Source organism: Perca flavescens, chromosome 2 (assembly GCF_004354835.1).
Source record: "Perca flavescens isolate YP-PL-M2 chromosome 2, PFLA_1.0, whole genome shotgun sequence".
In the NCBI taxonomy this organism is placed as follows: Eukaryota; Metazoa; Chordata; class Actinopteri; order Perciformes; family Percidae; genus Perca; species Perca flavescens.
This window is the reverse complement of record NC_041332.1, coordinates 30,430,463-30,444,819: the sequence shown is the minus strand read 5'-3', so window position 1 is coordinate 30,444,819 and position 14,357 is coordinate 30,430,463. Positions and strand designations below refer to the sequence as shown.

The 14,357-nt window shown below is 40.4% G+C and overlaps 1 protein-coding gene and 1 long non-coding RNA gene across 4 annotated transcripts in view; one reads left to right on the top strand and one right to left on the bottom strand.

The window, feature by feature from the left end:
• Nucleotides 1–10,165, top strand: part of stox2a (storkhead box 2a) — a 24,033-nt gene extending 13,868 nt beyond the window's left edge. For both annotated transcript variants that reach the window (XM_028592285.1, XM_028592295.1), the window contains exons 3-4: nucleotides 4,752–7,266; nucleotides 9,946–10,165. In XM_028592285.1, the coding sequence (XP_028448086.1) occupies nucleotides 4,752–7,266; nucleotides 9,946–10,147 (2,717 nt within the window). In that variant the 3' untranslated portion in view covers nucleotides 10,148–10,165. The remainder of the gene's footprint in view (nucleotides 1–4,751; nucleotides 7,267–9,945) is intronic.
• LOC114564781 (uncharacterized) lies at nucleotides 8,528–14,357 on the bottom strand. 2 transcript variants are annotated; one of them, XR_003693838.1, is made up of 3 exons: nucleotides 13,921–14,357; nucleotides 10,556–10,649; nucleotides 8,528–10,355 (listed from the first exon to the last, which is right to left on the bottom strand). It is a non-coding gene; the product is annotated as an uncharacterized LOC114564781 (long non-coding RNA). The 2 variants fall into 2 exon arrangements; XR_003693837.1 differs by lacking the exon at nucleotides 10,556–10,649 and having other exon boundaries at nucleotides 8,528–10,143; nucleotides 13,921–14,352.

Below are 14,357 nucleotides of genomic sequence, written 5' to 3'. Positions count from 1 at the left end.
TACGTATATACTTATGATTAAATATATGAATACACTATATCGGAACTAACGCATTTACTCTAGCAGCAATTTTCTCCCACGCAAATTCTCTCTCTTTTGCAGCAGCCGCTGTGTTATTTTTTTAACTCGCTATTTGTGCGCATGAGTATTTCCGCCGACCAGTTTGTTTGTGGTTGTTACCATGGCGAATCGTAGTATCATGGCTCCATTCATACTGCCTTTTTATTGTGGTGGTGCGTGAACCAACTCATATCAGCTGTTCTGAAACCGAAACCTCAGTGTTTCCCATTTCAGGGTAAATCAACTCAGACATCAGGGTTAGACTCAGAGTTTGGTAAACCTTACTGAAACGGGCCCCAGGACATCAACATTTTTACATGCTTCTGGCAGATCATTTATATACAGTGTAAACAGGATTGGACCAAGTATGGATCCTTGTGGGACCCCTACTGTACATGTATGATTCTGTGTTGTGGATATTCTGTAAAAGAGATTCCAAGAAACTCAATGAGTTTATTTAAAATAACCAGGGTTCTCATTTATAAAACTGTGCGTAGGATCCTTAATAAAAGTGTACCTACGCCCAAAAGCCAAAAATGGCATATGCCAAATTTTTTTTTATATAAAACCGTGCATACGCACATCTGTAAGCAATGTTTCCTTTATAAATCACAGATTACCCACAAGTGTGTGTATGTGGATCAGCCCCTTATCCCGCCCTGTACACGCCCATTTTTAACCATAAATAGTCAATGCAAAGCACCTTATGAATGCTGATAAGTATGTCAATGACCCTGGCAGTTGTTCTTTCATCGCCAAATCAGGATGACAAAAAAACTTCAGACGCTGGTGAATTGCTGCAAATTGAATTATAACTTTGGCCTGTTCTTGCACAGTGTAGGTAAACGAGACTACCTATATTAATAATACCGTCCAAAACGGCAGGTATTACGGCACTCAGGGACAGCTTCGCTATACCACACCTAGATTTAAAAGAACTATATTATATCCAAACAAGCTTTAGTGATAAAGTTGAAGATTATATAGAATATTTATAAAAACTACACTTAACTGTCTGCCTTTTCCCTCTGGAAACAGCCGGTTGCCCCACAGAGTGGCGAGGACCTGTATTTGGACCGGGATGGCACGGTTCCGGCACCTTGCCCTCTCTACTGGACCCAATTCAGACATAGATCCAAGAGCACAGTTTGAAGTCTCTTTTCTCCTGATTCTTCCATTGGCGTAGTCCTCCTGGGCCAGCAGTGCCATCATGCAGCATTACGCACGGGGGTCACCGCAGTACTTTACATTACATGTCATTTAGCTGACGCTTTTATCCAAAGCGACTTACAATTGCTATATACGTCAGAGGTCGCACGCCTCAGGAGCAACTAGGGTTTAAGTGTGCCATCACCACCCTACTTATAGGTTTATAACAATTACAGTGATTGATAACACCTTGCCAAAATCACAGCATCAGTGGTATCCCCCACCCAGAGATACAATTTGAAGACGAAATAAAGTGTAATAGGCAAATACACTTTTCTTCATGCAGGTTTTGTCACGAACAGTATTAAAGTTTGGACTTTAAGGGTAACGATTGCGCGAGAGCTTAACGGCTGTATTTCCAGACTTTGACATTTGATGATATATGCACAGTACTTAAGACATATTTAGTTATTTACACTGTGCTCTGCCATCATCTAGTGGTAGGGTATTTGATGCTATCCTGTATTCCATGCAGTCGGGCCATCTCCTCCTCCTGCGCTCTGTAGCAGACAATGTGGCGGCGAGACAGCAGCGATTAAATATTAAGAACACATTTTTATTTAAGATTTGAGTTGGAGGTGTTTATGGAACGAGTATCAAGCGCAAATAACACTGCTGGATTTCATCTTCATGGTAACGTGGATGATATGGAGTGAAAAAATGTGCGTGAGGCATATTTGAAAATATTACGAGTAATCTTATTCCAATATACTTTCTGCAGTCTGACTTCAGTTCACCACCTCACCATCTGCGTTGCCAATTCCCATTGTCTCCAAAATGTGCGTACGCATGGGTCAGAGTTTGTGTGGAGGACCACACATTCTCCCGTCAAGTTTGTTTTTTATAAATCACAACCTTTGCGTGGGAAGTGTTGTACGCACATTTTCAGCCCCGTTTTGTGCCTACGCCACGTTTATAAATGAGACCCCAGACCTGTATTACATAATAAACTTGAATTCGGTGACATCATGCAAATAGCACATTTATGTTGTTAAATTATCCTATCCAATTATTATTATTAGTATCAGTGTTTCCCACAGATTAGAAAGCAATTTGCATCACTCAGTTACCAAAAACTAAGTGATGTGGTCCTCCTCTCCTACTTCAATGCCTAACAAATCTATCGCTTTCTCTCCCTGACCCTGAAAATATTGTAAATAAATTAATAACATAACTAATTACACTGGTCAGACTGTTCAGCTCTGTTCAGGCTGGTCCTTATCCTCAACACGTGCCTTTTTCTGTCGCGGAAGATACTTTTCAATACTCATCTGGATTTAAACAGCAAACATTCAGTGCAAGAGTAAAAAAAAGACATAACATTATTTATAATACCTTTATTTGATTCACAGCTGCTATATATAGTGTTTTGACCTCGACAACCCAACTGCATTTTCCCGCAAACTTGCGACTAGTTAACTTTCTAAAGCAGGAACAATCGCTTGTTTGCTTAGAGTCGGGTCGGGACTCCAACGCTAACACACTGACAACATTGTATTCAGAATATAAAATATTTTTATAGCACTTTTTAGTGTGTGATTGTGTAAAGGTGTTCACGAGATAGATACCAACCTTTCGTGAACTTGTGAATTTCGCCAGCCGTCTTCTCTCCTTTATGGAGACAGACGCTGTGTGCACGGTGGGCTCGATGGTGTTTTAAGACTCCAACGTCGCCTTCCAGGCAGCTAACCCTCAACTTAACCCATGCCTTAACCCTAAACATAACCATTGCCACGCTGCCTGGAAGGTGACGTTGGGGGCTAATAACACCAAACGCACAGTAGGAGGAGCTGTGTGTGTGTGTGTGTGTGTGTGTGTGTGTGTGTGTGTGTGTGTGTGTGTGTGTGTGTGTGTGTGTGTGTGTGTGTGTGTGTGTGTGTGTGTGTGCGTATGTGAACGAGACACAAGTGACAGAGAGACGGAGGAGAACAGTTAAAAGAAATGCAGCTGAACGTGTTTTAAATAGCGTTTAAAAAAAAATTATTAAACACTGAGTGTTATTATTAATATTAAAACAAAATTATGATGTGTTTTTGGTCAAGCCTTAAATGTATCCAAACACAAAGTTTAAAAGCACAGGGTTAACCTCTGTATAATGATTTGTCAGTCAAATCTACTTCTTCCCTCAAATTCATCTTTATTTCTATATGATGCCATGCACAGTGGAAAGGAGTTCCAACTTAAAGGTTGCATCATTTCTGTGTTAAAAAAAAACAACAAAAAGAAACACAGGGGTGATGTAATGTCAGGCAACACAAGACCATGCTAGACAAAGGTTATGAATGGTGTTATTTAAATGAACTACTTTTAATGTTGATTCGGTCATTTTTTAAGCTAAGCTTTTGAGGTGACTGATTAAATATCCTCAGTAGTCATCTGGGAATGGGATGGTTTAGATTAATGAGTACCATTTGTTTTTACACACAGATTAAATCTCAGATCGTTTTATGATGTCAGTATTATAGTAGACATACAAGTTATGGACATTCTTTAAACTGCATGAGGATTTATGTGAGCTGTGTTAGGGGGAAATTAAAGAAAAGTTAGCTTTGTCAACAAATGATGCTGTGTAAAACTGACCATACATTTGTATGAGGATTTAAAAAATATATATTATGATTCATTCATTTTAAGAAATGCTTTAAAAAAGAAAAAAGCTGTCAGGGAAAACTCAAACCAATGTAAGTTTAGCTTGAATTTTAATGCAATCATGTTTCCAAACATACTAAATATGTCAAGCTAAGATTTAGAGAAATGTGAATAAAACATTGCACAATACATCTGCAATATCTCTACATGACATTATGGTGCATTTATGAAAAACCTTGGTTTGAAAATTTCACTCCACAAAAGCATTATTGAGCGTGAATGAAATGATTGAATATAAAGATGCAGAATATGCAATTATTTTATTTTAAAAAACTCTGATGGGAAAGGTTTAAACATTACTTCAGTTTAGTTAGATCTTCAAAGAATGTCTTAATTAGTTGGCTTTTCTTTTTTAACCAATTTAGAGTTCAGTCATGCCCTGAAGAAACCTCACATCATCCTCACCCAGTCCCATATTTCACTCCTAATTTTATTTATTTATTTAGTGTATTTAATATGCCTCTGATATGAAATATATATGATTTACATTTTAATTTATGTTTACACATGTACTGGGTGACTGAAACATATTGCAAGTATTTAATTCATATTAATATAGCCCTCAAGATATTTTAGTTATCCTATCTTTGCTTGACGAGCTGGGTTTGTCTGGTTTTGTTTTTGAGCTTTCACCATGATTTTCTACAGTAGTAGCAGTTCTCTCACATTGCGCAAGACAAAGAAATCTCATGTTTTTTTCTTCAACTATCTGGTCATTTTGATTATTTTACTGTCTTTAATTGTCCCCACATTCCCAATATACTTTTCAAAATGTTCTTTTTTATATCCATTTTAATATATTTGTATATTTGTCCGATCTGTGTTTCCTGCAGGCGTGCCTACACCCAGCTCAGAGGTTCTGCGACATACCCTGAACATGCTGGTGCGAGAGAGGAAGATCTACCCAACTCCAGAGGGCTACTTCATTGTCACCCCCCAGACCTACTTTATCACTCCTTCCCTCATCAGAACCAACAACAAGTGGTATCACCTGGATGATCGGCTGCAAGAGCGCCAACCGCAACAGTCACAACAACAACAACAACAACAGCAGCAGCAACCTCAGCAATGCACTTCGCCTCAGTCTGGCAACGTAACACCATCCACACCTGGCTGCCTGAGAGAGAGGCCTCCTCGAAAGAATCACAATGACTCATACAACTATCGCGAAGACTCGTCCAGACTTCACAGCAGTAAGTCACCAAAGGAGCATAGGGGAGATTCTCATCAAAGCAAGCCCCCCAAGGATCACAATGGCGGGGAACCTCTACCAAGCACGTCAGCCAAGGAGCACCGAGGAGAACCGCCGTCATACCCTTATCCCCCTCTTCCCACTTCCCCTCCTGTCCAGCAACCGCCGCCTCAAGAGCCCGCTGCTGATAAGAGCAAAAGCATCACTTCTTTCCCTTATAAAAGTGACACTCTGACCAAAAAGAAAGAAGGAAGTAGTGGTGAGAAACAATCCAAAAGGTTCGGTCTCAGGCTCTTCAGGCTGAGTTTCAAGAAGGACAAAATGAGGCATCTGGCCACCTTCTCAGCCCAGTTCCCCCCAGAGGAGTGGCCTCTTCGTGACGAGGAAGTGCCAATCACGGCCATTCCCCGCGAGGTGGAGATGGAGATAATCCGTCGAATCAACCCTGACCTAACGGTGGAGAATGTGGCAAGGCACACGGCTGTGATGAAGAGGCTGGAGGAGGAGCGTACGCAGAAGAACAAGGCGGCGTCTTCAGCCCAGCACAGTGCACGCAGCAGGAGGGGGAGGGGCCACAGGAGGGCCCCACATGGTAAGTCCCGCTCACATAGCAAGCCCCGAACCTCCAGGGGAGACCCATCTGAGGGTTCGAACTGGGACCTTTTGTTCATGGAAAGGGATTACCGCTTCTTTAGCCACTCGTTAGTTCGCTCACCTCGGGAGGCCATGTACACCGTGGAGCGCAGGCGAAGTGGAGGCGCAACATATTTGGTCCATAGCAACCCCAACATTACTGAATCGTACTGCCCTGTTACCCCTGAGTGGGACGTGTCTGGGGAGCTGGCGAAGAGACGGACAGAGATGCCCTTCCCAGAGCCGTCTCGCGGTACGTGCCAGTCCCGAGTGCAAAGAAGTCACAGTCACAATCAGGACAGGAAGTCACGTCACGAGAGGTCAGATCAAGCCAAGGAACGCTCTCGGTCCATGGACAACTCCCTCAAGGGCCCGTCACTGGGGGCGCCAGACGACTTTGAACCCACTCTTGAGGAGCGTAGTCATTACTACACTGATGACGGCACCCTGCGCGCCACGCAGAAGTCCTCCCACTACTCAAGGATCATGTTCTCTGCTGCTAAGTTCCACTCTGATTTCAATGTGCCTGATTTGGGGAAAGGGAGTTTGGATGAGTCAAGGATCCGGAGTACAATGGAGTGGAACAAAAGCAGAGACAGCTTGCCATCGTACAATGAGCTAATGGGACTTTCTCCTAAGCCCTCGACAGATGAGTACTTCCAGTGCAATACGTCAAATGAAACAATCCTAACTGCCCCTTCGCCTCAGGCAAAATCAGAATATGACACATTAACCTCATCAGGAGGACTCCGAAAGGGCTCTCCAGCTGACCGCCAAACGCCTCACCTCCCCTCTCCTCACACGATGGAGTACAAAGAGGACTTGTCGGCAGCAAAGGGACAGAACGGCTCAGTGCGACTGACGCCAAGCCAGACGCCAGAGCCGGTGCAAAATGCCCGTTTGACGCCACACCAACACAATGTAGATCCTGGAGGGGGAGGAGGCGGTATGGTGATCAAGAGGAAAGAGATCTTCAGCAAGGACACTTTGTTCAAACCTCCACACAATGCCTTGTCCACAGGCTACGTGGACAGCAGCTACACCAAGTCTGGCACATTGCGGAAAGCCTCACATGCCAAATCAACAGAGGCCCTAGACAATCCTGAGCCCCAGCAGCCTTCCAATTCAGCCACTTCCTCAGCGTCACCGGCAGTTTTACAGGGCTGCTTAGAGCCAACAGTCCCCTCCGCCTCTTTTGACTATTATAATGTATCAGATGATGAGGATGAGGAAGAGGCAGAGGAGGACTCGCACAAAGAGTTGGCGACGGCAGACGACAACAAAGAACACGGGGAAGTGGGTGGTAACGGTGGAGGCAGTGGTGGTGGTGGGGAGGGAACCATGCAGTGGCTACTGGAGCGGGAGAAGGATCATGATCTGCAGCGGAAACTGGAGACCAATCTGACTTTACTGAGCCCCAAGGAGACGGAGAACAGCAGCAGCCAGAAGTCGGCCCACTCTGCCCGTTTGGACAGCATGGACAGCAGCAGCGTCACGGTGGACAGTGGATTCAACTCCCCTAGGTATCTGCTAAAATTAACTGTAATGAATGTGTATTATCACATGTCACGATTCAAACTCTTTGCTCTTAAAATGTCAAGTCTTAATCCAGCATTATTGGTAAAGTGTGGGAGCTAAACTCAAGTAGAAACAGTGAAACATAAAATAATTTAAAACTTACAGTGGTGGTAAGTCTGAAAGCTCTAAAGCCAATAAAATAGTTTTTATTTTGACAAAACCTAAAACTATCTTAACTCAAGTCCAGGGGCCTCATTTATAAAACCTGTTACGCAAGAAAAAGTAGCATGAAGCAGGGTGAAATTTGCCGTCGCAACATTCCTTGCAAAAGTCGGGATTTATAAAGATTTTTCATGCGTAAAAATGTGCCCAGTTTTCCGCAACCTTTTCACCATGCGTGTGATCGTGCGTAATGCTCCCAAGGTTTTGTAGACTGCGTTTTAGCGAACTCCGATGGTGTCCCCGTTTTCCAAACCCAACCCAGTTTTTGTTTTCCTGAGCCCAACAATCGCCTGACGAGGGGCTGCCAGCAACGGGGAGAGGCAGGGGATCCTCCTACACGCGCAGCGGTCGCTTAAGGAGACTTTTAGCGTCAATAAGAAGGACTAAGCAAACGTCCGTATTTTACGAGATGGGAGTGAGAATCTGTTGATGTGAGCACACTATAAATTTTTATAATAAAGAAAGATTATGCTATTTATTATTTCTTCTAATTCAAACTCATTGGCCTTGGCTCATTTTCTGTGAAGAACATAAATAACTTATTTTCAATGACTGCACACTGTACAACCCCCTATACATAACTATTACATATGAGGTGTTCAGGTCTACTGGACCCGAGTGTAATAATTGTAGATGCTAAGAAACTTAACTGTGTCCTCCTCTTAACTGGGCCTGCTGTGTATGTGTGTGTGTGTGTGTGTGTGTGTGTGTGTGTGAGAGAATGTTGTCTTTCTACACCTGCTATTCCCACACAGTTACAAAATTGTTATATTTCAAGCACTTTCACCTGTTCTGATTAAGATTAAGCAAGGTGTTATAAATCTGAATTTTGTTTTCGCGTATGAAAATTCTGACTTTTTGGCGCACAAAATCTTTCAGAATAGAATCTATGCACAGTTTTATAAATGAGGCCCCAGGACTCCGGTCCACTTACTTGCTTTTTTGAGCATTCAGTTAAACATTTTTTCCTTTAGTGGATGAAGTTTGCTCAGTTGGCATCATGTGACTCAAGTATGGAGGTTGATGCATTTACAAATTCAGGTCTTGACAGATTCAAACTTCTTTATTATCACCAGTTTCATGCTAATTAATAACCAAATAACTTTATAGTATTCCAATGATGTATTCATTATATTTATTATGTTGGTTGGTGTATGATGTATGGTATTTAAAGCAACTTAGATCACACAGTTGTATTCCCTTCATCTTGATAGCAGCAAATGGCTTACTAACCTTGGCAGACAGTAATTGTAGTAACGAGCCACTTATTTACGGTATAAATGGTTTACTTAATAGTTTCACCTTTATGTAAACAACTGCAAACATCAGTTTATCAGACAAACAAATTTACTAGCTAGCAAGCCATTTCTGCTCCTTGACTGAAACATTATCACAGTGCACCAGTTTAACGTTGGTGAACCACTTGTGAACCATCTAAGCGAGAGTTAACTCTACCAATTTAATATTGCACTCCAAAAAAAAAAACTAATGACATAATCTGGGTATTAGAGCTCCCTTCAGAGCCACAGAAGATATTACATGTCATTTAGTTGACCCTTTAATCCAAAGCGATTTACAATTGCTACATATGCCAGAGGTCGCACGCCTCTGGAGCAACTAGGGGTGAAGTGTCTTGCTCAGGGAGTGGGATTTGAACCCAGGGGTCCCACATCAAAAGGTACGGGTTATATCCACTGCGCCATCAGCTCTCGGTCCATCGTGAATCTAATAACCCTTTAACACAAATAAAAAAAATACATATGTACGCTCCTGAGAAAGTGTTCTATTTAGACAAATATTGGGATTAAATATGTGAAGAATAAATAATGTAGACATAGCAAATATACCACACATTTATTATGGGTGGGAAAAAAAAAATATGTATAATCAAAAATCGTATGTATTGTGATTTTTGCAAAGATTTTTAAAACTTTCAGCTTTTGTTTTTGGAAACGAAGGAACAGAAAATTGCAATACTCAATACTATATAATACTATCGAATCACAACACTTCTACAATGGCAATAAATAAAAATCACAATGAAAATCGAATGGGCACCCATGTATCGTGAAAGAATCTAATTGGGACAAAGGCATATCGTCCCTGCCCTAATATTTATAATGTATTATATTAATATGATTGTGTACCAAGTTGCTTTGATCTATTTAGGATTTTTCTTTAATATATTTTTAATGTACTGTATTTTCCAAGATGAATGGCATGAAAAAAGCCTTTGTGCTTATTTGAATTTTTTAAATGAAGGAAACCTGGAAGGAATTTGCTCTTATTATTCTCAGAATCTACAATGTATCTGCATTTTTCTTCAGTCTGCAAAATAGATTTTAAAACAATTGCAATCCATTTTGGTATTCCTCTTTCTAGACAAGAAATCACTTATACCTAATATAAGATTTAATGTATTTAAAAAGCAAACACTTGACTTTCTGTTGTCTCTTGTGCAGGACGCGTGAAAGCCTTGCATCCAACACATCCAGCATAGTGGAAAGCAATAGACGGCAGAATCCAGCGCTGAGCCCCGGCCACATCGGCACCAGTAGTATCGGACTGCCATTCAGCTTTCGCGCCATCCCAGAACCCCCCACCACACAGCCTGAGAAACTCCAGAAGTCATCGAACTGCCTGGCCTCCATCACCAGCGTCTGACAGCATCACAGATTGAGACCATGGAAGGTTGTGGGAGGAGAGAGGAAGTGAGGTGTTTCACCATTTTCCTCAACCAATAAACACACACACATACATACATACACATAAACACACACACATCTTCAGACTCCTGAGAATCCATTTACTGGGACTGTTACAAAAACAGGCATGGCTTCAAGAGACTGTTCCCACAGCTTCAAGAACTTTACTGCAAAAAAGAGAAGAAAAACTACAGAATATCAAGACCGCTGTAGGTGAAAAAAACCTACCTGAAGTACTTTGATTTTTGGTGACATGGATTCTAGTTTGGCTTATATCAAGATTCTTGACTATTGGTATTGGAAAGTAGTAGACTATAGGATTCAAGTTACATTTGGAAATATCAAAAAACTTTTTATATTACTCAACATGTCCAATTAAATGTTCTCCTTCCTGAAATAGCGTCGAGTTCTTCAGGACGATTCAATGTATCCGCACAATGTCGAGACAATAAAAGTTGATCCTGAGAACAACGAATGAAAGATATAAAAACATAAATCAGCTCAGATTTGTGTACCACAATGCAAATGATGTATGTATACTCGATACTTTTGATATCCTAATTATTATAATGGTGGTATTAAAGATGCTATGTGACCAAAAATGATGTTTGGACAGAATGAGCTGCACCTCAACCCTAACATGTACATTACAGATACCTCACAAAACAATCTCACCATCATGAGGTTTCTTTTGTGTCCGATCTGGAGCTATCAATCATACTGAATGAGCTTCTTCAGCAGCAAATTTTCAGGGAATTTTAGATGTTCATATTTCCATTTTTTCCTGTATTTTAAGGACTTTTGTAGTTCCTTTTTAAGCTTAAAAGTTGAGTTTGAAAATTCATTTCTGGCCTTGGAAACAGCAGTTGACAAAACAATCTTACCACACGGTCTATTTGTAGCTGTTCTGGAGCTTTCAGTCATATCACGATCCTCCTCAGCAAATGTATGCTCCGTTGTCATTCAATTGGAGATTTTGTAGTGGGATTGTTTTGTCAAATATGTTTTGAAAGGAAAAACAAGAATCAGGCTCATCCCAGTTACCCCGAATTGATTTTTATTATTATTATTATTATTATTATTATTATTATTATTATTATTATTATTATTATAATAATAATAATAATAATAATAATAATAATAATACGAATAAGAAGAAGAAGAAGAGGTTCCTGGAGTCTCACGTGTGGCATTAATATAAAAACGTTGGGTTTATGTTGGGAATTTCGGAGCCTTTTGCTTTGCTTTCATTTCTGGTTTTCACTTTTTAATTCCTCGAAATGAGCTTAGACATGGTGCATTGTGGGAACTGTAGGCAGAATGAGTAGACTGTAACCTCCTTCTAGATTTCATTTTCTAATTTCAGTAGATAACAGTTCCTAATGAAAACTCATTATCCAGAGTTGATTGATTAGTCAAACATAACATTAATCAGCAACTATTTTGATTATTGATTAATCTTTTAAGCCATTTTTAAGCCAAAACAAGAAGGCAAAAACTCACTTCTTAGCTCCTCAAATGTGAATATTTTCTGCTTGTCTTAGTTGTGTATGATAGTAAATTGGTCATCCAAAACAAAGCATTTTAAAGACATCACTTTGGGAACTTGTGATGGGTAGACCATATGATTAATAGAGAAAATAATCAGTGGATTAATTATTAAAGTATTCGTTAGTTGAAGCCCTAGAAATGGTGCACTGTGGGAATTTTAGGTAGAATGAGGAGAAAAGTTGCTACAACTGCAGCTGACTCAGTAGTTGTGGATACGAGTTAAAATGGCCAGTTAAACCTAATCTTCTAGTTTCATTAGAGAAAATAGTTCCTAATGGACTGTTGACACTGGGGTCTGCATTGTCAAGAGGAACCAATATATTGTTTCTAGAGAGTAGTCATTTTAAAACTGAAATGATTAGGACGATTGATTTACAGAAAATGAATGAGCAACTATTTTGATAAGCAGCAAAAGCAAAGATGTGCCCTCGTTCCAACTCCTAAAATGTGATGATTTGCTGCTTCCCTTTGTCTTATATGTAAGTAAACTAAACAGCTTTGCTTTTTGAACTGACAAAAAAAAAGAAAAAAAGATATCTGGATATGTAACCTTTGGCTCAGGGAAATTGTGATTGGCATATCCCAGTTTGTGGATAAAATGATTAATCCATTAATCACAAAAATAGCCAGCAGATTAATGAAAATAATAGTTATTTGCAGCTCTGAATAATTCAGTCCAGAAAAATAGAGGTGTGCTCAATGGGTCTTGGGATACACCCACTTTTCCCTACTTCTTACTTACTTCCTCGTTCTATGGTTGTAATCCTTTGTCAAATAACTTAAGGCACTCACATTTAGAAGAGCAGGACCAACCAACATGGAATTTATAATGAGATTTTAAACAGATTGGGGTGAACCATAGGTTTCAACCTTTGTTGTATTCTACAGAGCCCCTACAGAGGGTCAGGTGAGAAAAAAGCCATGCGGAAATCTGTGCGCACAGTTTATAAACCGTGCCCTCGGTGTTGTAAACGGTGTGCTAAGATTTTTTTTTTCTCCGATGACCCCAGGAGGGCGTAGTATACATCTGGGTTTAAAGGCTTTGAATAAAAAGGGATTTTTATTTTAAGTTCCCTATTGTCCCTGCTTCTATATGCATGAGTACTTAAAAGTTAGCTTTTTGTTCATGTCATTTTTCAATGCTTTGGCAGCACAAACAAAATTCTAGTCAAACTTAATTATATTGTGAGTCTCAGTAGTGATATTCGCAAAGGTTCAGCGATTACAACCACAACTGTATGCAAAGGTAGAGGGTAAGAGAGAGAAGAGGTTTCTTCTAAATTTGGGTGAACTGGTCCTTAAACTTTGCCCTCAACATACAGTGATGTTACAGTAGACTGACTGCAGTTCTCTGGGTGAACTGTAGATGGGGCCAAAGTTAAAAAGAAATTGTGGAGGAGATCTAACACAGCTAGAGGGTCAGACAACATTGTGATACTACAGACTGACAACCATTAGATGTTGATAATTCAACATAAATATACAACATGAACACCACAGCCTTGCTCTCATAATACAACTCCAAACTAAAATTATTGTTTCACCTTAAAAACAGGCATTTATGAGTTTTGCACAATAATCTATCACCTCAGAGACATGTTAAAAGCACTAAAAACACTTACTTTCAGGGGCAAACAGTGGATACATTTCAAAGCACTGCCCTTAGAAAAGCTCAAACTGAGCACCCTCTAGTGGTTGACTGGTTGTAACAGTGACAGCAAACAGTGGTGTGGCTGTTGCACCATGGTTGCACCAAAGATGGGACAACCACAGACTGTAAAAAGGTGACAACTGAAGCTCATCATTAAATTGATCCTTTAAAAGGTAAGTGGCTTATCCTCAAGATGCCATCAAGCTCTCGTGTTTAGAATGGGTCAAAAATCAAACATTGATGTTCTATGTAGAGCAACATTCATATTGTTAAGTGCCTTATATGATTAAGCATTCATATTTTTTTATGATTTCACTTAGCCTATTTATTAAATCTAGAAACGGTGGCGGTATTGGCTACAGTACAGCAGTGACGAGAGAAAAAATGTGTGTGTGTGTGGGGGGGGGGGGATATAGGGGCAAAAACTTTGCGCAAATGCAGAAAAATTACAATATTTTGAAATGTTGACATAATGCACTATTTCACATTTCCCACGTTTAACACAGGTGATAGTCAGACTGAGCACATACCTGGTTCTCCGGTTTGTTGTTATAACGTTACAACTCCTCCTTTGAATAGGCTGTCGGTTTGGGTTAACGTTATGTTTGCCCGATTTTACCGAGCTGTCCTGCTGCTTTCATGTTTGGTAATGCTCTCAGATTCCCTTCCGAACAACACACACGGGAAACAAAATTAGCTTCTTCAAGCTAGCAGTTAGCCATTTTTTTCCTGGAGAACCACTACCAGAGGTTTTGTTTATAATATCTCGCGGCTGGTGGGCACCGAGGTGTTCTGTAGCTACTCTCAAATTTTAAGTCAAATGGCAGACTTTTAAATGTGTGTTGTTCATGGTGACCTGGCCGCAGTTACTTAGGCTACTTCTGCCAACTAAAAAACACATGACAACAGTACTTTGGCAAACAGCCAATCAAATTGCAGAGGGTTAATAGGTAATCAGCCGCACCTG